General features: G+C 51.7%; 2 protein-coding genes across 3 annotated transcripts; one reads left to right on the top strand and one right to left on the bottom strand.

Moving 5' to 3' along the window:
• Positions 1-65: 65 nt before the first annotated feature.
• Positions 66-2217, bottom strand: NKIRAS2 (NFKB inhibitor interacting Ras like 2). Of its 2 annotated transcripts, XM_066336727.1 has the most exons (4): positions 2020-2217; positions 1766-1843; positions 1602-1668; positions 66-1234 (listed from the first exon to the last, which is right to left on the bottom strand). In XM_066336727.1, the coding sequence occupies exons 1-4, from the start codon at positions 2111-2113 to the stop codon at positions 1138-1140; spliced, it is 336 nt and encodes a 111-aa protein (XP_066192824.1). In that variant the 5' UTR covers positions 2114-2217; the 3' UTR covers positions 66-1137. The 2 variants fall into 2 exon arrangements, with proteins under 2 accessions (XP_066192824.1, XP_066192823.1); XM_066336726.1 differs by having other exon boundaries at positions 1602-1843; positions 2020-2180.
• Positions 2218-2309: 92 nt separating this feature from the next.
• On the top strand, positions 2310-21145 carry DNAJC7 (DnaJ heat shock protein family (Hsp40) member C7). The gene is made up of 14 exons (XM_066336723.1): positions 2310-2539; positions 10985-11073; positions 11317-11441; positions 11527-11640; positions 11958-12032; positions 13524-13642; positions 15147-15300; positions 16030-16194; positions 17195-17286; positions 19079-19152; positions 19482-19628; positions 19828-19980; positions 20491-20553; positions 20868-21145. The coding sequence occupies exons 1-14, from the start codon at positions 2310-2312 to the stop codon at positions 20903-20905; spliced, it is 1638 nt and encodes a 545-aa protein (XP_066192820.1). The 3' UTR covers positions 20906-21145.
• Positions 21146-21347: the final 202 nt, after the last annotated feature.

The following is a 21347-nucleotide window of genomic DNA, read 5'->3' as shown; positions in this document are numbered from 1 at the left end:
ATGTTCATTGTATATTTTTTTGATGTACTATAACTGTTGGGAAAAAAAAAAAAAAAAGGAAAATATTTTGATAACCAAATCTCATCGCTTTATTGTGTTACTCAGTAAATAAAAGGAACAAGTATAAACACACTGGGACTTTTCATCAGTTCTTTTCCTACATCCAGACTACCTGAAGGGAACGACTGTTGCTGGGTAGGACTGGGACACCTGTGCCTTTTCTTACGGTGGTTCTGAGAGAAGGCAGCATTGTGACAAGCGGGCAGTGAGAGCTACCATAGCCCAAAGCATCTGGGGTGTGCAGGGTAAGTACAGTCCCAGCTCCTCCAAGGACCTAGGTATGCAGGTGTAGCACAACCCCATCTCCTCCAAGCTCATGGCTGAGTCTGCACTCAGGAAGAGGAGGGCTGGAATGGTGGATTTAGGCACCCTGCCTTCAGGGAGAGCATCTGCCCTGCTCTAGGCATTCCCTGGGGCAGCATGCCTGGATATTCCAGTGTGCAAAGGAGCAGTAGACACTGCCAGGGTAAGGGACAACCTGCCAGGGAGCAGCAAAGAGCCAGCTGGGGCAGGGCAAGGAGAGCTGCTTGGCTGGAGGCAGGGCCAGAAAACAGGCTCTGCCCACTTGTTATCAGGAAATAGAAAGAGGGAGTTGCTCTCTCCAGATGTGGAGCTAATCCCCATGTTCCAGCCAGCCTGTGTGGTGCCTCTGTTCCACTCTCCCAGCCTACAGCTGAGAGCAGCGGGGGTCACTGAGTGAATCCTGACCTTCCTGTTGCCCTTGTGACAGCAGCAGGGGCTGGGCAGGGAGAGGAGTGGTTCTTGTCCCAGTGCCTCTCATCTACCAGGACCATCCCTAGCCCTGGGATGATTGTTCCTCCTGCCACCTGCTTCCCACAGGTTCCGTGACACCAGACAGGATTCAGCAGGAAGTGTGTGCGAGGGAAGCAGGAAGGTGAGGAGGAGGAGGTAGCAATGGAAGGGGAAAGCAGGCTCAGCCATCCATGGATCCGCTGCCCTTGTTCTTGCGGCTCAGGGGAAACGCAGACTTGCTCTGTGGCTGTGTCATCTTGCTGGCCAGGTAGATGAAGGGCTCGATCAGCGTGCGCCGGTCAGCCACGGACACCTCCCACAGCTTCACCTTCTCACCCTTGGCCCAGTGCTGGGCTGCATCGTGGTCCACCCGGCGCTGCTCCTGCAGGTCACACTTGTTGCCCAAAACCACAATGGTGACCTGTTCCAAAAGGGTAAGAAGGGCCCCTGACGACCAACCACGGAGCTGCAGGGCTGGCTGGCTCTGCCATGGAAACCCTCAGTAGTGGTCCTGGCACAGCCACTTATTCCCTGTCCATGTCAAGGCCTTTTCAAACCTGATGATCTCAGTGCTCCCTTCCCCTCCTGCTGGGGTCTGTGTGTCCCAAACCAGCCTCAAAATTGAGCACCTGTATGCTCAGAGAGCATCTCAGGAGACAGCCTGTTACTGCTGTCTCACAGGTCAGGGACCCATCAATACCTTGTGACAGGCTGGAGAAAACAAAGGTGAGACCCTGTCCCAGGGGAGCAGATCTCACTCCACTGCTCCTTCTCCCGGGGGGACTCACCTCCTTCTTGTCCTTGGACTTGTCGATCTCCTTCTTGAGCAGCTCGACGCGCTTGAAGGACTCCTTGCTGTCGGTGCTGTAGACCAGCACGTAGCCGTCGGTGCAGGAGAAGCAGTGCTTGGGCAGCTCCAGCCCGTCCCGCAGCCCCCGCGTGTCGTAGAAGCGCACCTGCTCCCGCACGCCCCGGTCCGTCTCGATGGAGCCCACGTAAATGTCCTCCTGGGTCTCGATCATCTCCGAGCCTGGCGGCGTGGGCAGGGGACACATGGGAACCCTGGCACAGCCCGGGGAGCTGTGCCCTCCCCACCCACCGAATGTTCGTGGGTGACCGGGGACAGCCCTGCCCAAGGCCAGCCCTGCCCAGGGCCGGACCTGCCCGCGACACCGCGGAGCAGCCTCTGCCCGGCGACACACTCACCGACCACATGGTTCCCGTAGAGCAGCTGCTCCAGGATGGAGGTTTTCCCCACCGAGGCCTGCCCGCACACCACCACCTTGCAGCTCTTGCCCATCCCGCCTCACCGGGGCGGCGGCAGCCGAGCCTCACCGGTGGCCGCGGCAGGGACGCGGCGGCCCACAGCGCCCCCCTGTGGGCGGGCGGACCGCGCGACACAGCGATGCCGTGTGGCGGGAGGGGGCGTGGTCTGGATAAGCCCCGCCCACCATCACCGCTCGAGTTCCGCCCCCTCCCGGTGCCGGCCCCGCCCCATGTCGCCGCCCGGCCCCTCCGCGGGCGCCCCCTGCCGGCCGGGCCCCGGCCCGCTGCACCGGCGGAGGCCCCGCCCGTTCCGGCGCTCACCCCGCCCCGCCCCGCCTCGGTCCGGCCCAGCCCCGCGCGGTAAGATGGCGGCGGCGGCGGCGGCCGAGGCCGAGTGCGATGTGGTCATGGCGGCGCCCGACGGGCCCGGCGAGACCGACAGCGACGAGGAGGCGCGCAGGTAGAGCGGCAGCCCGGGCGGGGAGAGGGCGGCCCGTGTCCCTCCCGGTGGGCGGGCCGCGGCCCGGAGAGGCTGCGAGTGCCGCAGGGCCCGGGGCCGCGGTGCAGGGCGGCCGCAGGTGCTCGGGGAGCGCGCCCGGGGACTCGGGTCGGTTCTTGCCCGGGCGGAGGCCGCGGGCACAGTCCTCTGTCCCAGCCGGCCGGGAGCGGCGGGGCCCGGGGCTCGGCGGCGGGCGGTGACAGCCGCGGGCCGCACGCGGCGGGGCGCGGGAGCCGCTGGGGTCGCGCTGCGGTGCCGCTGTGTCCCGGTGAGCTCCCGCGGCCTCCGTGCCCGCCGGGGTTAGAACATCCCCCCGTTACCGGCGTGTCCCAGAAGTACAGCTCACAGCCTGTGTCCCGAGGCCGCACACCCCACCGGGGTCAGGGGAGCGCGTCAGGGAAGGATTAAACTCGTGGGAAGAGGAGGCTCCAAACTCCTGAACCCTTTGCTGCCTCGTCACCCCATTCCCCTGGTTCCTGCTCCGTTTGAAACCTGCCCACAGCCGGTCTCACTCTGTCCTGCCTTGCTGTGGATAACGGGAAAAACGCCTTGGGAAGAGCCCTGCTCCGGGAATGCTCCATAATCCAGGAGCTCCTGGTTTCTCCGTGCTCTGGTGCACTATGCCCGGGGGAGGTGTCACCTGAGGCAGGGGGAGGTGGGATCCCCATCTTTCCTGCGTTTTCCCCCCAGGAATGAGTGAGCTGGAGTGCTGTAGGCAGAAAAGTGGGAAGGTCCCTGTCTGGGAAACTCCACTGGTTTTAGTGGCAGGTGCTGGGTCCATCTCCCAGGGAGCTGGAAGGAAAGAAGCTGAGGCATTTGCTCTGGCAGATGATTCAGTGGAATGAAGAAGAGGAAACAAAACCAAAAGTGGCCTCTAAGGAATAGTGGTTTCAGACTCCCATTGATGGAATCGAGGCCTGAGGAGCAGCTCCCTGGGGAGCTCCTGCTGAGCAGGAAAGGAGGAGCTGCTGAAGAGGCACTTGGGGCTCACAGTGCCCTGGGCTCGCCCAGCCTGTGAGGCTGGGACAGGCCTGTGTGGGCACATCACTCCTGCCCCCTGGGCAAACGAAACGTCGTGTTTGAAATGGTAAAAAAATCGCGGAGGTAAAACCCTGGCTGAAGGCACAGGTGTCTGCAGGTAGTGACCTCCAGCTCCTTTCTTCCTTCCCGAGGCCCTGCTGTGCGCTGCTTTCATTATGTGCCTTCACAATGTTTCCTTTTTGTGTTCTTTTGGGAATTTGCACCTTTCCCTTGCTAAAATGGACCCGTATAGGCAGAAGCTGATTCCTTGGTGTTGCTCTGGAGGAGCCAGCCCTGCACACCCTGATTTCTTTGCAGTTCTGTGCATTAATTTCTTCCCTACCCCAGCCCTTCCTGTTCATCTGCAGTAGCTCAGTTGCTCTTGTGGAAATCAGAGCAATAACTGATGTATTGGGGAGTGGAGTTAAAACCTCAGAAGGTGTCAAGTGTTTGTGAAACATCCCGGGCCAGGTAAGAGCTAGATGAGGTTTGCTTAGTACACATTCCAAAGGCTTCACCGCATCAGTGTGTCTGTGCTCGTTTCCATAAAAATCAGCAAAAATAAGGGAAAACCTTTTCAGAATCCTTATGACAACTCAGCAATGAGGGTTCCATGTTCTATTGTTTCCTTTTAGGGATTGCAGTACAGCAGAATATGGATACTTTGCTCAAGGACTCAGCTTTGTCCAAGTGCACAATAATGTTCTCCGTGGCTTAATAAAACTGGAAAATTAGAAAACGAGCAGAAGGGGAGCTCTGTATTTCAGAATGGCTGTAACTAACGCCCTGAAGCAGCTGCAGACATGCCAGAGGGCTCCCAGGGTATCCAGAGCACAGGAATGGAGTGTGGTCACAGGATAATTATTGTCTGCTGCTCTGCTGCCTCATGGATTGTTGGGGTCCTGGCAGAAAGTGTTGATGTAATTGTGTTAATTTTATCCGTTGGTGCACCGATGTGGAGCAGCTGAAGAGCAGGACTGAGCCATCCCTAAAAACTCAATTGTTTCTTCATCAGTTTTAAAAATTTCTCGCCCATGGGAACAGTTTTTCACTGCACCCAGCTGCTTTGTGAGCTTGGGCCACTGGAGCTTTGCCAGGATGAATTTCCTTGTCATCTTCCTGGCACCTCTGGGTCTGGCTCCTGTGCATGCTCCAGGCTGGATCTTTCTCCTCCTTCTTCAGCATTGGAGCATGTGGAAACATCTTAAAAAGAAATACCTCCATCTCTTGGGAAAATACTGTTAGGAGATTGCAGAGGCCATGCTGCAGGCTTGGGATGTGTTGGTGCCTCTGGGGCATCGACATTTCCCACAGCAAAGTGACAAGCACAGAGGAGCCCACACAGAGTCCTGGAGGTTCTGGACCTGGCCCAGCTGTGGGTCACTGCTCAGGTGTGCAGGTGTTACCTGCAGGTTGTCAGGTGTTGCTGAGCACCAAGAGGCTTTTCCAGTGCATGAAGTTGAGGTGCATCTCAGTGAGGCTCCTCCCGAATAGATGTTGTTTCTCACCAGCTTTTGGGGCAGCAGTGACAGGAGGGGGTGAGTCATCTGAGGGGCACCAGGGTCATTCTGGGATAACCTGGAGAAAGCTCTTCTCCTCCTGTTCTGCCTGTAGATGGGCACTTGGGTTTCCCAGATGATAAAGCTGCCCTTTATACTCATCTGGAATTATTTTATGATCTTATGAGCTTACCACAAGCAGCAGAAGGTACTTGTGTAGTTGTCTGCTTCTCCGTGCATCTGCAGAGTATTTGAGTATCTAACTTAGGCAGTTGCTTTATCCAGTAGGAAAAGGTGATCCATACCTACAGCTTCAGCCTATTTCCTTAACATGAAATGGACTTTTTTGGGGTGAATCATAATGTAGATGCAGTTGTTTTCCAATGGAATTCTTAAGCTGGCTGACTTCCTTCATTCAAAAGAAATTGCTTCCTTCAAAAAAAGCAGTCTCAGGTTGATTCTAGACCCTTCCATGGGTTTTCACAGAAGTTACCCATGGCGTGATGGGGCCATTGCTGGGAATTAGGTTAATTCCGAGCTCCGGGAATTACATAACAGCACAATTAGAGCTGGGGCTCGGCTGCTGTTCTCACTCGTGGCTGCAGGGAAGGTTTGGGTCAGTTCTTGGATTTCTTGTGGCGTATTTCGGTTCTTGTGGCTCTTTTGGTCTTCTGAGCTTGCCCTCAGGTCTGAGGAATGTTCTGAGGGTTTGAGCACCTTGTGGGTTCAGGTTCAGCTCTGCTCCTGGAGAGGCTCGAGGCAGCCCTTTGTTACGTTTCCATGGATGAGTCCTTCACCCATCCATGTGGGTATTTGTGAGTGGGCTGTGTTGGGTCTCTGCCATGGTGTCTGTGCTGCCCGTGGAGAGAACTCGCTGGGAGCACGATGGGGGGAGCTGATGTGCCAGGAAACAGCTCTGCTGTGCCCTCAAAGGGTCAGCAGTGCCCAGCCTGGGCACAGCAGTGTGTTACACACAGTGTGTGTGCCCTCAGAGGGTCAGCAGTGCCCAGCCTGGGCACAGCAGTGTGTTACACACAGTGTGTGTGCCCTCAGAGGGTCAGCAGTGCCCAGCCTGGGCACAGCAGTGTGTTACACACAGTGTGTGTGCCCTCAGAGGGTCAGCAGTGCCCAGCCTGGGCACAGCAGTGTGTTACACACACAGTGTGTGTGCCCTGAGGGTCAGCAGTGCCCAGCCTGGGCACAGCAGTGTGTTACACACAGTGTGTGTGCCCTCAGAGGGTCAGCAGTGCCCAGCCTGGGCACAGCAGTGTGTTACACACAGTGTGTGTGCCCTCAGAGGGTCAGCAGTGCCCAGCCTGGGCACAGCAGTGTGTTACACACAGTGTGTGTGCCCTGAGGGTCAGCAGTGCCCAGCCTGGGCACAGCAGTGTGTTACACACAGTGTGTGTGTGCCCTCAGAGGGTCAGCAGTGCCCAGCCTGGGCACAGCAGTGTGTTACACACAGTGTGTGTGCCCTCAGAGGGTCAGCAGTGCCCAGCCTGGGCACAGCAGTGTGTTACACACAGTGTGTGTGCCCTCAGAGGGTCAGCAGTGCCCAGCCTGGGCACAGCAGTGTGTTACACACAGTGTGTGTGCCCTCAGAGGGTCAGCAGTGCCCAGCCTGGGCACAGCAGTGTGTTACACAGTGTGTGTGCCCTGAGGGTCAGCAGTGCCCAGCCTGGGCACAGCAGTGTGTTACACACAGTGTGTGTGTGCCCTGAGGGTCAGCAGTGCCCAGCCTGGGCACAGCAGTGTGTTACACACAGTGTGTGTGCCCTGAGGGTCAGCAGTGCCCAGCCTGGGCACAGCAGTGTGTTACACACAGTGTGTGTGCCCTCAGAGGGTCAGCAGTGCCCAGCCTGGGCACAGCAGTGTGTTACACACACAGTGTGTGTGCCCTCAGAGGGTCAGCAGTGCCCAGCCTGGGCACAGCAGTGTGTTACACACAGTGTGTGTGCCCTGAGGGTCAGCAGTGCCCAGCCTGGGCACAGCAGTGTGTTACACACAGTGTGTGTGCCCTCAGAGGGTCAGCAGTGCCCAGCCTGGGCACAGCAGTGTGTTACACACAGTGTGTGTGCCCACTGCCCTGTGGAGCCTGTCCCAGTGCCCAGACACCCTCCTCTGGGGGAAGCACCTTTTTCTAATATCCAACCTACCCCTCCCTTACCCAGCTCCAGCCATTCCCTGGGATCACTGGTCACCAGAGAAGAGCTCAGTGCTTGCCTCTCTGCAGCCCCTCATGAGAAAATTGTAAATGTATATTCCTTTATGCCTAAATCCTCACTCAGTGTCAAACCTCACCTGAGGGCAGCTCTCTAAAATGCACCCTGAGTTTCTTTCTGGCACACGGAGTGTTTTGTTTCTCTTCCAAGTCCTGAAAGAAGGGAGGGGACAGTATTGTATGTCCAGGGGAAAACAAGATGGCTAATTTTAAGCTATAGACATCTGCCTGCTGTAAACGGAATTGAGATCACCCAACTTATTTTACCCCAGCGGCTGAGTCACATCTGACAGCTGAGAATCTGGGTGGGATTTCAACCCCAAAAATGCCTAAAGGCACCATATCTTATTAAAGAAAAAACCTATGCAGGAACTGCACAAAACAGGCATGTGTGTTGCTTTTACCAGAGCATAACAGGAAAGATTGCTTGGTCAGGACAGGATTTTGGAGCCTTCCTTAAATCCTGGCTATTTTAGGGTTTTGCCACCATTTCATAACGGAGGCAGGCAGTGAAGTGGGAGTGAGGGTCAGGAGAGCTGGGAGATAGTGGCTCTGCCACCTGCTTAGGTGTTGGATTTCTGTCACTGCCCAGGTGTTCTTCCAGCACACCTGGACCAAGAGCTGCTGGGTTAGAGATCCCTAAAGGTTCCCCTGACAGAACATCAGCTGTCTGCAGGAGTCTCATTGGGAGCTGGAGTGGGAGGTGGAAGCCACGATCAGCACTCGAGCGGGGGCAGCGTGTGGAAGCTCTGAGGAGGAGGCAGGAGTTGTTAGGCAAGCGTGGGATTGTGTCACTGTGTGCAGGATGGCTTCTCTGAGAGCTGCTGTGCTGGGAATGAGCAGGGGCTGAGCTTTCACGGGGCACGAGGAGGAGAAGGAGCCTTGTGCTGGTTCCCCTCTCCCCGGGCAGGCAGCGAGCTCCATCCTCAGAGTGTGCACAGGAGTGCCAGCACACACAGCTGCTGTTTGTCTTCCTTGGTTTCCAGCTGTGCCAGAAAGAGGTTCAGGTTGGATGTCAGATGGAATTTCTTCTCAGAAGGGGTTGTCAGGTATTTCCCAGGGAGCAGCTGGAGTCCCCATCCCTGGAGATGTTCAAGGAATGACCGGACATGACAGTGCTCTGGTCTGGTTGACAAGATGCTGATCGGTCACAGGTTGACCTCTTGGAGGTTTTTTCCAACCCATATGATTCTGTGGTGGCAGGTTCTTTGGGAGCAAATTAGTTCAAGTATTGAAGATGCTAAGAAATACCATAAAAGAGAAAAAAATAATTGCCTTGCTCTCAAGGAGAGTCACTCCCACTAGCCCCTCCTGTGCCTGTGGTGCATGTGAGAGATGAAAGACAAGCTTCTTACCCAGCTCCTTGGTGCAGCTCTTCTCCGTTTCTGCGTCCAGCATGGAGCAGCCCTGCAAAGACACTGACCCTGTCACAAAGACACCCATTCAGCCGGGGGCGTATTTTTAGCAAAGCACGATTCTTCTTCGGTGTCAAAAGTAGCAAGTGGGGAGCTCAGGGCCCAGCAGCGCAGGAGGCAGAATGAGCTCATTCAGGCCACAGCATCTGTTGGGGTGAAACAATCCCCAGTGAGATCAGGGGCTGCAGTTCTCCTTGTTGGAGCCAGAGCCGTGGTAAACAAGGGCTGTGTGCTCTGTATGTCATCAGGGCACAACAGGGCAGAGCTGCTTCTGTCCTGGAGCTGGAGCCCAGCCTGACAGCTCCAGCAGGTCCTTCATGCTGTGGAGGTGATTTGCTTTCACAATTTCCATCGTTAAGCCTTAGGCCATGTGAGCAGCAGAAATACCTGTGCTCTCCTTTCTGCCACTGTCACCTGAGGCACTGGGATTTGTTGATGCATTGATCTGTATAAAAATACTTAAAAGGAAAACAGATGGATATAAAAAAAAAATGTAGGAAACAGTAATCCTTGTGTGGGGGTGTTTCTCTGGTATCTCAAAGTGCCAGTGCTTTCTGAAAATTGGTTTTGCAGGGGTTATGTTTTCTTTCTCGCATTTTCCCAGCTCTTCCCAGCAGTTTGTGGCAGATGGGATGCTCTGGCAGGCAACCTTTAGCTGTTGGGTGGTAATTTCTCATGACAGGACAGGTAAAATGGCTAAAAGATATGTGACTTGGCCCACTGTTGTACTGGACAGGTTATGGTGGTGGCTCAGGTGAGTTTTGCCATTAAGACTATTCACCCATTTCTGTAGACTGTACAATAGAGACCTGAGGGAAGGAACTTTTATAGGATCTGTGGTTTTCTTTTCTATTTGTGATTACAGAAACAAGAGAACAGTGAAACTCTTCACTGCCCAGGTTCCAAAAGTGCAGAAATGCTGAGTAGTTTTTCTACTATATTTAGATATTTGATCTGTAATATTCAGAAAAGGTGGTTGTGTTTGGAAACATTTTAATCATGCCGAGTTTGCATCCTGGTGCTTGTGATAAGGATCAATCCCACAGGCATATCCTTGATGCACATCATTGTAGCTGGGAGGGTGCAGAGCTCCTGGGACTCTGATGGGTGCTGGCTCCTGAGGAAAAGCCAGGCTGGAACACCTGCCTCAGGCTGTGGCTGAGGAGGGATGGCAGTTTCCCATCTCCAATGGGTGAGTTCATAACTTCCTGGAGCAGGGATGGGAGGAGCTGACCCAAGGGCCAGGGCAAGACCCTTTGGGGGCAGTGGATGTGTGCCACCCCTTGCTCTGCCACAGTTCCTACCCATCTCATCCCAGGGTTTAACTCCAGCAGTGCTGTGGCCAGACTCAGCTGGGGTGTAGCCCGCAGCAAATCTTAAAACTGAAAGTGAAGAGCACACTTCCCAGCTCCCAGTGTCCATTGTTCTGCCAGCTGGGAAATCTGTGATGGCTCAGTGAAAACAACCCCTGCATGAGGTGGTTGTGTGGGAACAGCCAATGGCAGCCTGAGCAAGGCTGAAAACATGGGAACTTGTTCCAACACAATTCCCTTTGTTCTCTCCCAGGTCAGCATGCTGAGCACTGCTCTCATTTGCTGTTCCATCACCATGATGTGCTCTCCCTCTTGCCCTGGGCAGGTGAAAGGCTGAAGGGAGATCAGGGAAGAGAAGGGTCTTGGTTTCCCTCAGGGGAGGCTTTGCTTTCGAGAGTTTAAGGGAAGCTGCTTTAAACCATATGTTGTGTGTTTTAAAATGTCCCAAACTGTCTCTGCAAATGCTTGCTCTTGAGTGTGAGGACTATTTCTAGACCTGTTGCCAAGGCAGTGCCAGGCTTCTGTTGCAGGCTTGTACCATATTTCTCTTTGATTTTTTCTGTCTTCTGAACGTGGAAATTGTTCTTGGCTCTGGTTTGTAAGTATGTAGGACTCCTGAAAGAGGAGTCTCTTTTGTTCTGAGGTGCAGCACCTTGCAGAAGGGGGCTGTTGGATGAATTCCATACCAGGAAGTTCTACTAGTTTCTATTGCATCCCTGTAAAATTTGGCCAGGGAATATCCCTGAGTATCCTGGGTAAAGTGCTGGAGTATCTGGGAGGCAGCAGGAAATGGGGTGTGCTGAGGAGATCTCAGGAGAACTTAAATTTGGACCATTAAAAAGTTATACTGAAGTTGCTTGGGCATCAAATGCCTGTCGTGCTCACAATCTCTCTGGTGCTCAGTTCTTCTGAAAACGTGGTGTTTTGCTTCCTTTCAGAGAAGCAGAAGCATTCAAGGAGCAGGGAAATGCTTACTATGCCAAGAAAGATTACAACGAAGCGTTCAACTACTACACAAAAGCCATAGGTGAGAACAGCTGATAATATCGATCTTTGCTGAATACCGTGTCTAAAATTGGAGCTGGTTGTTGGTTTCAAACACACCAGTGGTGTTTCTGACAGCACATGCTGAGTGAAAACCTCTTGCCTGCTTTAATTATCTTGGGAAATGTCACCAGATCGATAATGCCAGTCAGGGCCAATGTTCTTAAGTGCCACGAGTTGTGCAGCTGCTGTGTTATGCTGATAGTGAGTCTTGCATTGTCTCCAGATACATGTCCCAATAATGCCAGTTATTATGGGAACAGAGCTGCCACGCTCATGATGTTGGGGAGGTTCCGAGAAGCACTGGAGGATGCTCAGCAATCAGTGAGGCTGGACGACAGCTTTGTACGGGTACGTTGAGAACTTCAGGCACCTCGTTCAGTCCCTTGTCTGCCCTGTTCCAGCTCTTACAGCTCCCTTTTCCCTGTGTTCCCAGGGTCATCTCCGGGAAGGGAAGTGCCACCTTTCCCTGGGGAATGCCATGGCTGCCAGCCGCTGCTTTCAACGAGTTTTAGAACTGGATCATAAGAATACCCAGGCACAGCAGGAGGTAAGAGGATCTTCAGGTTTTACTGTCCCCAGTAGATGCTGAGGAGGCTGAGCTGGCCAAAGGAGAAATGGAGAGTAGTGTAAGGCAGCTGCCACTGTTATTGTCTCTTTCACAGGGTACATTTTCCTGGACTTCCAGTTCAGTCACTTTATTTCAAACTGATTTTAATGCTGGCACAAGTATTCGTGTCATCTGCGTTATTGGTCCGTGGTCTGCAGTAGTTTTGGCTCTGACATTCAGGGGTTGGCTGCTCAAATGCTGCTTGGTGGCATTTCAGAGCAGACTGTCCTGCAGCACTCGTGTGTTCTGTCTTTCAGCTGAAGAATGCTACGACTGTGCTTGAGTATGAAAAAATAGCTGAAGTGGATTTTGAGAAACGGGATTTCAGGAAGGTGAGATTAACTTGTTTGGTGTGGTCTTATACAAGAAACTGGTGTGTTCAACATGGCCCAGGCAGGTGTGTGGCTGGTTTGCTTGCTGGGTGTTTGGGAGGTGCTGTGCTGCATCTGTTGGAGCAAGGCTGGCTGGTGAATTGGGTAAGCTCTGAAAGTGGCAGAGCTCATGCTCCCTGAGCACTGACCAAATGACAGCTGAGGAGGTGACTGGCTCAGGCCAGCCCTCTGTCACTGTTTGCTTTGCAGGGTGAGTGGAGTCATGATTGAGCTGTTTGAGACAGATTTTGTCAGCAGCAGCATTTGATCATGCTTTGCTCCTGAAATGCATATCCAAGATTCTTCTTTCTCAACTCTTTGAAAGAAAAAAAAACCAAAAGACAGACTGTGTGCCAGTCAGAGTGTCATACAAGGAAGAATGCAGATCTGCATGGGGCATTCTCCTTACAGCTTCCAAACCTTTCTTCCCAAGGATTGTAACAGGATGCAGCTGGTACTGACCTGGTAGAACAAGAAATGACAGCATGAAATCTAAAAGGCACCAGGCACTTCTCATGCAACTGTTTCATTGCAGTGGATGCATGTAAGGCTCAGATTTATCCCAGAATGAGCTCAATATACCAGAAAAGCTCCTTTGTTCAGATCACTCTTAGGCTAAGCTCAAGATTTTGGAAGGATAAATCCCAGCTTCGTATCACCTGTTTCTGAGAAGTAAATGGGATGTGTGATCAATCTGAATTTCCTGTGTGGGAATTGCCCTGCCTGTATTGCACGTTCTGGGCATCTGCATCTGTCCCTCACTTCCCCAGTCCCACTTCACTGGGTAGGCTAACATGAAACATGATCTTTGTTTCTGGAGGGCTGCTCCTGCCTCACCCAGGAGCCCTTGGTTCTGGAGCACAGTGCTTCCCACAGCAAGGCCCTGTGATGTCACGGGCTGAGGAGCAGATGAACCTTGGGAACAATGCCCTGTTCTTGCACAGATGTCCCCACCAGAGTGCAGGGATGGAAAAGACCCATTAGCTCACCCTGCCCATGGCTGTCAGGCCAGTGGAAGATCAGCCCTCGCACTGTACTTTTTTGTGTTTTGTCCAGTCCAAACTGTCTCAATCTATTGAATTTCTGTCCTTCCCACGTGTCTTTATACTGCAGGAAACAGGGGCAGGATTGTCTTTCTTGGCCCTTTCTTTAGGGCTTACAGTTTAGAGGAGTTAAAGGGATGGACCTTCTGCAGGTGTCCCTTGAGTCTTGTGTAGTGCTGTGTCACAGTAACACAGCAGATGCCTCAGACCTTGGCACACAAAGCCCTTTGAAAGGTACAACCTGCGTGTGAGGAAAAATTTCCAATGAACTCTGTATCCAGCAGCAGTGGAGATGGGTGTCTGCACACTCACCTTCCTGGTCAAACACAAGTCTCAGGCATGGGGCAGCTGTTCAAACCAGGCCTTTGGCTCTTGGCTGTGCTCACGCCTGTGGTTTCTCCCACCCCAGGTTGTGTTTTGCATGGATCGTGCTTTGGAGTTTGCTCCCGCCTGTCACCGGTTCAAAATCCTCAAGGCCGAGTGTTTGGCGCTGCTGGGCCGGTACCCCGAGGCACAGTCTGTGGCCAGGTGAGTGTCTGAGGGCTGGGGAGCACCTGGTGGGCTGTCCTGGCTGCTGCCTGTGCTCCGTGCCTGGAATAAAGGAGGGGGTATAAAATACAAACATTCCGTAGTGCATGTTGTGATGGGGAAGGGAGTGTGTGAATTTATCCCCATGAATTCACAGAATTCACAGAATCACCAGGTTGGAGGAGACCTCCCAGATCAGCAAGTCCAACCCGTGCCCTAACACTTCAACTAAACCATGGCCTTGAGTGCCACATCCAGTGTTTTTTTAAACACCTCCCCAGGTAGACCATTCCAGTACAACCTAAATTCCCTTGGCGCAGCTTAAGACTGTGTCCTCTCCTTCTGTCAGTGCTGCCTGGAGAAAAAGACCAACCCCCACTGGCTACAGCCACCTTTTAGGAGGTTGTAGAGAGTGATGAGGTCAACCCTGAGTCTCCTTTCCTCCAGGCTAAACAAGCCCAGCTCCCTCAGTCATTCCTCACAGGGTTTGTGTTCCAGGCCCCTCACCAGCCTCGCTGCCTCCTCTGGATGTGCTCAAGCGTCTCAACGTCCATCCTAAACTGAGGGGCCCAGAACTGGACACAGCACTCAGTGTCCATCCTAAACTGAGGGGCCAGAGCTGGACAAAGCACTCAGTGTCCATCCTAAACTGAGGGGCCAGAGCTGGACACAGCACTCAGTGTCCATCCTAAACTGAGGGGTCCAGAACTGGACACAGCACTCAGTGTCCATCCTAAACTGAGGGGATCAGAACTGGACACAGCACTCAGTGTCCATCCTAAACTGAGGGGATCAGAACTGGACACAGCACTCAGTGTCCATCCTAAACTGAGGGGATCAGAACTGGACACAGCACTCAGTGTCCATCCTAAACTGAGGGGCCAGAGCTGGACACAGCATTCAGTGTCCATCCTAAACTGAGGGGCCAGAGCTGGACACAGCATTCAGTGTCCATCCTAAACTGAGGGGCCAGAGCTGGACACAGCACTCAGTGTCCATCCTAAACTGAGGGGCCCAGAACTGGACACAGCACTCAGTGTCCATCCTAAACTGAGGGGATCAGAACTGGACACAGCACTCAGTGTCCATCCTAAACTGAGGGGATCAGAACTGGACACAGCACTCAGTGTCCATCCTAAACTGAGGGGCCAGAACTGGACACAGCATTCAGTGTCCATCCTAAACTGAGGGGCCCAGAACTGGACACAGCATTCAGTGTCCATCCTAAACTGAGGGGCCCAGAACTGGACACAGCATTCAGTGTCCATCCTAAACTGAGGGGATCAGGACTGGACACAGCACTCAAGGTGTGGCCTGGGTGTTCCTGGAAAGTTGCATCCACACCCCATTAACAACTAGCCATCCTGTTCGAGGAGCCTTCTGTCCTTTTTACTTACCTGTACCACAGACTTGCTAAAATGAGTACCTCAGTGGGGAAGGGTGCTTGTGGGGGTCAGAAGGCGCCAGGAGTAGGGAAGATCTCCTTTACTGCTGTGTGTTGCAGTGACATCCTACGGATGGACTCGACCAACGCTGACGCGCTGTACGTGCGTGGGCTGTGCCTGTACTATGAGGACTGCATTGAGAAGGCTGTGCAGTTCTTTGTGCAGGCCCTCAGGATGGCCCCTGACCATGAGAAGGCTTGTCTTGCCTGTCGGGTAAGTGTTGGAGATGGGGCTGCAAAATCACCAGGATTTGGGATTTTTTTAAATCCAACGTCTGGTTTGGTTCTGCTGGTTCAATCCCTTCTCCCTCCCTCATCGTTGCTTTTCCCAGATTTCCAGGAGAAGGCAGTGTCCAACCCTTCCCAAAGACAACCAGCTGCTGCCTCAGATAAAAGCAAGCTCCTAGAAATTCTCAGCAGACTGTGATACTTTGAAACAGCCTTCCCTTCACTCTTTTTTGTTCCCTGGTCAGATAGAGGAGCAATAAAACCAGATACATTGGTTCTAAAGGAAGTCCTGTCTTCCAGCTTCAATAATCCAGGCCAACACCTTGACTCATTGAACACTGTTCCTTCATGTTGCTCCTTCTCTGGTGTGGTTCTTTGACCAACTTAAAATCTGTTCATGTGCTCTCAAAAACTGAGCACCCAGTCCTTTATTTTAATCCATAAATTTACTGCACTGTCATGTTCTCATCTTAAAAAATAGGCAGCCTTTTTCCTATGGAGGATGCCTGGCACTGGCTGTTCCTTAGTGCTTCTCTTGGGGGAAAGGCAAAGTGCTTCCAGATCATTTCAGCTGCTGGAGCAAGGCTGTGACTTGTATCCTGCAGCAATGTTTTAAACCAGATTAGAACTGTTGTGACTGAGGACCCTTGTCTGGCAGAACAAGGTGCTTGGTCCCCCTGACCTCGTGTCCTTACCCAGGTGTGTTTCCTTTCAGAATGCCAAAGCACTTAAAGCGAAGAAGGAAGACGGGAATAAAGCATTCAAGAAAGGCAACTACAAACTAGCTTATGAACTGTACACAGAGGCACTAGGAATAGACCCCAATAATATCAAAACAAATGCCAAACTCTACTGCAACAGGGGAACGGTTAATTCAAAGGTAAGGGACAGTCACCTGGCAGGTGTCTGTCTCCACATCTCTCACCTTGGCAGTGATAAATTGCAGATCAGTTGTTCTGGAAAGCACAGGCCCCCCTGGCTGCTGGGCAGCTGCATCTCAGAGGCCATGGGCAGTGTTTCAGGGTTTTGTGCTTGCACAACGCTTGGATCAGTTCCCAACAGCCAGAAATCAACTCCTGTAGAAACAAAACTCGAATACTTGGGCTGCACAGAGTGGGAGGAAGAGGAGGGACGTGCGTTAGCTTTATCATAGTCAGCAAAAAACACCCCTGTCTCTGATTCCTTCCCAGGAATGAGCAGATAAATTTTCTTATTTTTTTTAAATCATGTCTTGCTTTGTGGTTTTTTTGTTAAAAAAAGGACATAATTTAAAGCCTCATGACACTTCAGCTTTGCTGTTGAATTTTAGTCCTGCACTATCCAGAGAAACCACCAGTCATGTGGCAGTGCTCCCAATTCCCACCCTTTGTCCTCTGGGCATTTTTCTTCCTCAGCTGTCCCAATGTTGATGCTGCTTGCCCAGACACCCCCACTTGGTCAGAGACACAGACTGTTCCCAAAACCTGGGAAGTAGGATGAGCTGGAGGCCATGTAATGGATGTCTCACATGTTTGTGTCTGAAAACAAGCAACTCTCTTTCTTAAAAAGATTTCTTTAAATATTTTTACGTTTATCTTTCTGCCCAGGAATTAGTTTAGACACAGAATTGGGATTGTTGTCAGAAGGGCCCTTAGTTTTGATTGCATTTCTTACACAGAACCACCACATAGCTCTGTCATAGCACTGACCAAGCTTCTGATTTTTTTTTCCCCAGAGAACAAAAGCTCAGTGTTTGAGGGGTATAAAATGGAAAAAAAAATCCTAGACAGAGACACAGAAAACAGTGAGATTTTCCCAGATTCTTCACACCTTTCATTTGCCTAAATGATGCAGAATCTGTTCTCTGTATGGGGTTCACTCACTTGTGTCTGATGTTGCAGCTTAGGAAACTTGAAGAAGCAATCGATGACTGCACGAACGCAGTGAAGCTGGATGACACGTATGTCAAAGCCTACCTGAGGAGGGCACAGTGGTGAGTACACCTTGGCATTGGGCACCTGAGCAGGTGTGTGTTGGAGTCCTGGGCATTCCTCTGGGAGGCCACAGACCTCAGCAGAGAGGTTTGGGACTTGAGCAAGAGGGTCTTGGATCTGTTCAGGGGGGTCTTGGATCTGTTCAGGGGGGTAATAGACCCTGGCACAGAGCCCAGGAGGACACTGCCTTTGACTTCAGCCCATGGGAACGGCTTCCAACATTAAGAGAAAAATTACAAACCACAAAGATGTGAAAACAGTAGTTTAGCTTAGTGTAGGATGACAAATTATGTAATTTTGAGTTTTTAGAATGTATGTACATGGTGATAAGATGGAAGATTTTAGGGTGGGGCCCTTGGTTCTTCTTTCTTCTCCCCTGGCCTCCATCTTCTGGTGACAGTGACACAAAGGAGTTTAAGGAGATTGGGTCAGAGTAGAGTTGACCCTTTTAGTACAGGTGAGAGGTATTGGAACAGAACTGTAAACAGGTGATATGTAGTTTTCTGTCTAAAGAGGCTGTGACATCCCACTACAGGAGGAGTCGCCTCGTGTCCCAGCTGCTGTTCAGATCTCGGCTGGGCACAGAGAACATTGCAAGATATGAAATTATAAACAACACGGGAAATGGAGAAAACAAGACCCTGAAGACTCCACTTCTTTCTTGCAACCTGGCTGAGAGCTTTCAGATGCAAAAGGCTCTTGGCCACCTTAATCTCGGGCAGAAAAAGCCAAACCCAAGAGTGTGTGGGCAGGAGTGTCCTCCTGGCAGCTCTGAGGGACAGGATCACAAATCTGGAGCTTAACTGAATAGAGGGGTGGAGCCCTGAATTTATTCCTCTTCCTTATGCTGCTGAGGAGATGGGGTAGCTCTGTGTGGCCTCTCCTGCCTGCCCGGATCTGGCACTGCCGCTTGATGGTGGATTTATAGAATCTTTTGGGTTGGAAAAGACCTCCAAAATCATTAGTGCCAACCTTTGACTGATTACTGTCTTGTCAACTAGACCAGAGCACTAAGTACCACATCCAGTTGTTCCTCAAACACCTCCTGGAAAGATAACTCCACCACCCTCCTGGGCAACCAGTTTCAATGCCTGACCACCCTTTCAGTGAAGGAATTCTTCCTCATGTCCGATCTGAACAGGATTTAGGAAGGATTTTTTCTAAGACTTGACCCAGCTTATAGACACTGACTGTGTTTATAGATGTTCTGTCCCAGAGAACCCCTCTCTCTCCAAGTCTGCAATTGCAAATTTACAGTAGTTGGAAAAGAGATACAGTAGTTGGAAAAGGACCTCTTAAGATCAATCTTTTCCAACCTCCCATCTCTGTAATTGCTAAGTTACAGTGAGTAGGTAATGTGTGAGGAAAGCTGAGGAGTGACAGACAGACGTGTCCCTTGGAGGTGCCAGGGTTGTCACTCCTGACCAGCACTGCCAGTGTGCAGCTCTGTGCCAGCTCTGACCCTGCACCAACTTCCTGGAGCTCAAGCTGCCTGGGATCAGTTCCTGCAGCTGCATATTGGAATTATCAGGTCGTTAAAGCAGAACTTGTGCTGCCAAAGGAGTTTACAGTGTCCCCTTGGGGCCCAGAGTGCAGGTTCCTGTGCCAGGGTTTCCCACAGGTGTCAGGGCTCCCAGCAGTAGCCCTGTGTGAGCTTCTCTGATCTGAGGTCTGATCTGCTGCAGTCCAGAGCACTTCTCTTAATCCACATCCACCCAGACAGCCTGTACTGAACCTCTTCTGATGTTCTGATGTGAGGGACACTTTGGCCACCTGTGTTTCTTTCCACAGTTACATGGACACAGAACAATATGAAGATGCTGTAAGAGACTATGAGAAGGTTTACCAGACAGAGAAAACAAAAGGTGAGCACTCACTGTGTGTGCACAAGTTTTCCCTGAGCTGGAAATTTTTTGTTGTTCTTTTTTTCCCCCACAATCTGCTGGGATTTGCAGCATAATACCCCAGCAGGACAATATGGAGAAGCCCTCAGAAGCACTGGAAATCCCTGTCTCTGGTCTGGTTTCTCTCCCAGCATTGGATGCTGAGATAATTCAGCTTGTGTCTGAGGCAGTGCACTCGGTTCAGAATGCCTGGTTTTGGTTCTTGTTTTGACTGTCCCCTTGCTTTTTGAGTGGCCTGAAGTGGAAAGAGTAAAGTAACTCCTCCCCTCTGGTGTTGTGCTCCTTTCCAGAACACAAGCAGCTCTTAAAGAATGCACAGGTGGAACTGAAAAAGAGCAAACGGAAAGACTACTACAAAATCCTGGGGGTGAACAAAAATGCCTCAGAAGATGAGATCAAGAAGGCTTACAGGAAACGAGCACTAATGCACCATCCAGGTACCCACAGCAGTTCTTATGTGCCCTGTGCTGCCATCACTGAGGCAGAAATGCACGTGGAAGAGGGAATTTCTGGGAAATAGCAGCTCTGACCCCGCAGATCTGGAGCATGTTCTGGGACAGGAGCTTGGGAATGTTTAACATTATCCATTTGCATTAGAAATTAAAAGCTTTTTCCTGCTTGTTTGTATATCCCCAGACCGACACAGTGGAGCAAGTGCAGAAGTACAGAAGGAAGAAGAGAAGAAATTTAAGGAGGTTGGTGAAGCCTTTACCATCCTGTCAGATCCCAAGAAGAAGGCTCGCTATGACAGTGGGCAGGATTTGGAAGAGGATGGATTAAACATGGGAGGTCAGTGCTCTTTACAATACTGTGCCATGGCAGCCTTTGACAAGATCAGACCATTTAGAGTCTGCCTTATCCCCTAAAGCAAGCCTCTTGTTGGGAATGGTTCCATGAATTGACTTGGTTTGGTCCCTGACAGCGTTGGGATGGCAGGGCTGCACTCAGCGTTTCTGGGTGGGTGGGACACTGGTGGATGTTGTCCTTGGCTCACCTTAGTGGGCAGTAGCTGCCATTAGGCAGAAATCTGTCACAGGATGTGTTAAACACTGTAATTGTGAGTCCCTAAATGCTGCTTATCCAGATCCTTGGGCTGCCCCGTGGCAGGTTTTCTCTGGGACAGCTGCTTTACCTGTTTGTGGTCACTGCATGGCCCCAGGTGCCGGGAGCCAGCCCTGTACCCCCTGCTTGGCCACTCTGAGACACTGTCTGGACCCTCAGTGAGCTGATAACTCCTGAGCTGTGGGAATGTGATGGCTTGTTTTGCTGCAGCTCATGAATTCCTTCTCTCCCCTGTAGAATTTGATCCAAATAACATCTTCAAGGCCTTCTTCAGCGGGCCAGGGGGCTTCAGCTTCGAAGGTAGGTGAGGTGTTCTCCTCCCAGCCTTGGAATCGTAAGTACACAGATCCCTGGCAGGGCAGCTGGGACTCCCAGTGGATGTGCTGCTTGAGGAGAGCATTTGGCTGTTGCACAAATCTAAGAGCTTTTTCAAAGTTCTGCCGGCCCAGTATCAGCTGGTGCTTGGTTCTGGTTCTTCTGGGCTCCAAAGCCACAAACCCAGGGGCTCCTCTTTTGGAGCTGTATGTGGGTTTGGCCATCCGTGTGCTGCTTAGGGTTACACTAAACCCACTTGGATTTGTAAAGTCCTGATGATCTTCCATTTTCTTTTTCAGCTTCTGGGCCTGGAAATTTCTTTTTCCAGTTTGGCTAAGAAGCAAACAAACACAAATCAAACCACACATACCTGATCTGCTTCTTTTAACCTCGAATACGGACAGCCCCAGACTCCTCCTCCATCACGTCTCGTTGTCCTTCTTAGAGCAGTTTCATTTCTGGGTTGGAGCCTCTGTTTGTGTGTTGTGTGTGTGAAGAGGAAACCAGCTCGGGAGGGGAAGGCTTGTGAATTTTGTTTTACTGTTAACTTTATTAAATAAATAAAAAAAAAAATAAAGCTTTGAAACTTTTGGTCCCTCCATGCTGGCCCGTGCTTTCAGCTGCTTCTGCCCCTCAGCACAGAGGATTTCCTGGAATCTTCCCAGAATCTCCACATGTGAGAGGGAGAAGGAATTCCTGGTTTGTTCTGGTTGTTTCCCAAGCAGCATGTCCAAGGTTTGGAGTAACTTGTAAGTTACCTTAATCTTTTGGAAATACTG

The sequence above is a fragment of the Sylvia atricapilla genome, chromosome 27 (genome assembly GCF_009819655.1).
Source record: "Sylvia atricapilla isolate bSylAtr1 chromosome 27, bSylAtr1.pri, whole genome shotgun sequence".
Lineage (NCBI taxonomy): Eukaryota > Metazoa > Chordata > Aves > Passeriformes > Sylviidae > Sylvia > Sylvia atricapilla.
The sequence above is the reverse complement of the archived record's forward strand: the minus strand, read 5'-3'. Positions and strand labels throughout refer to the sequence as shown.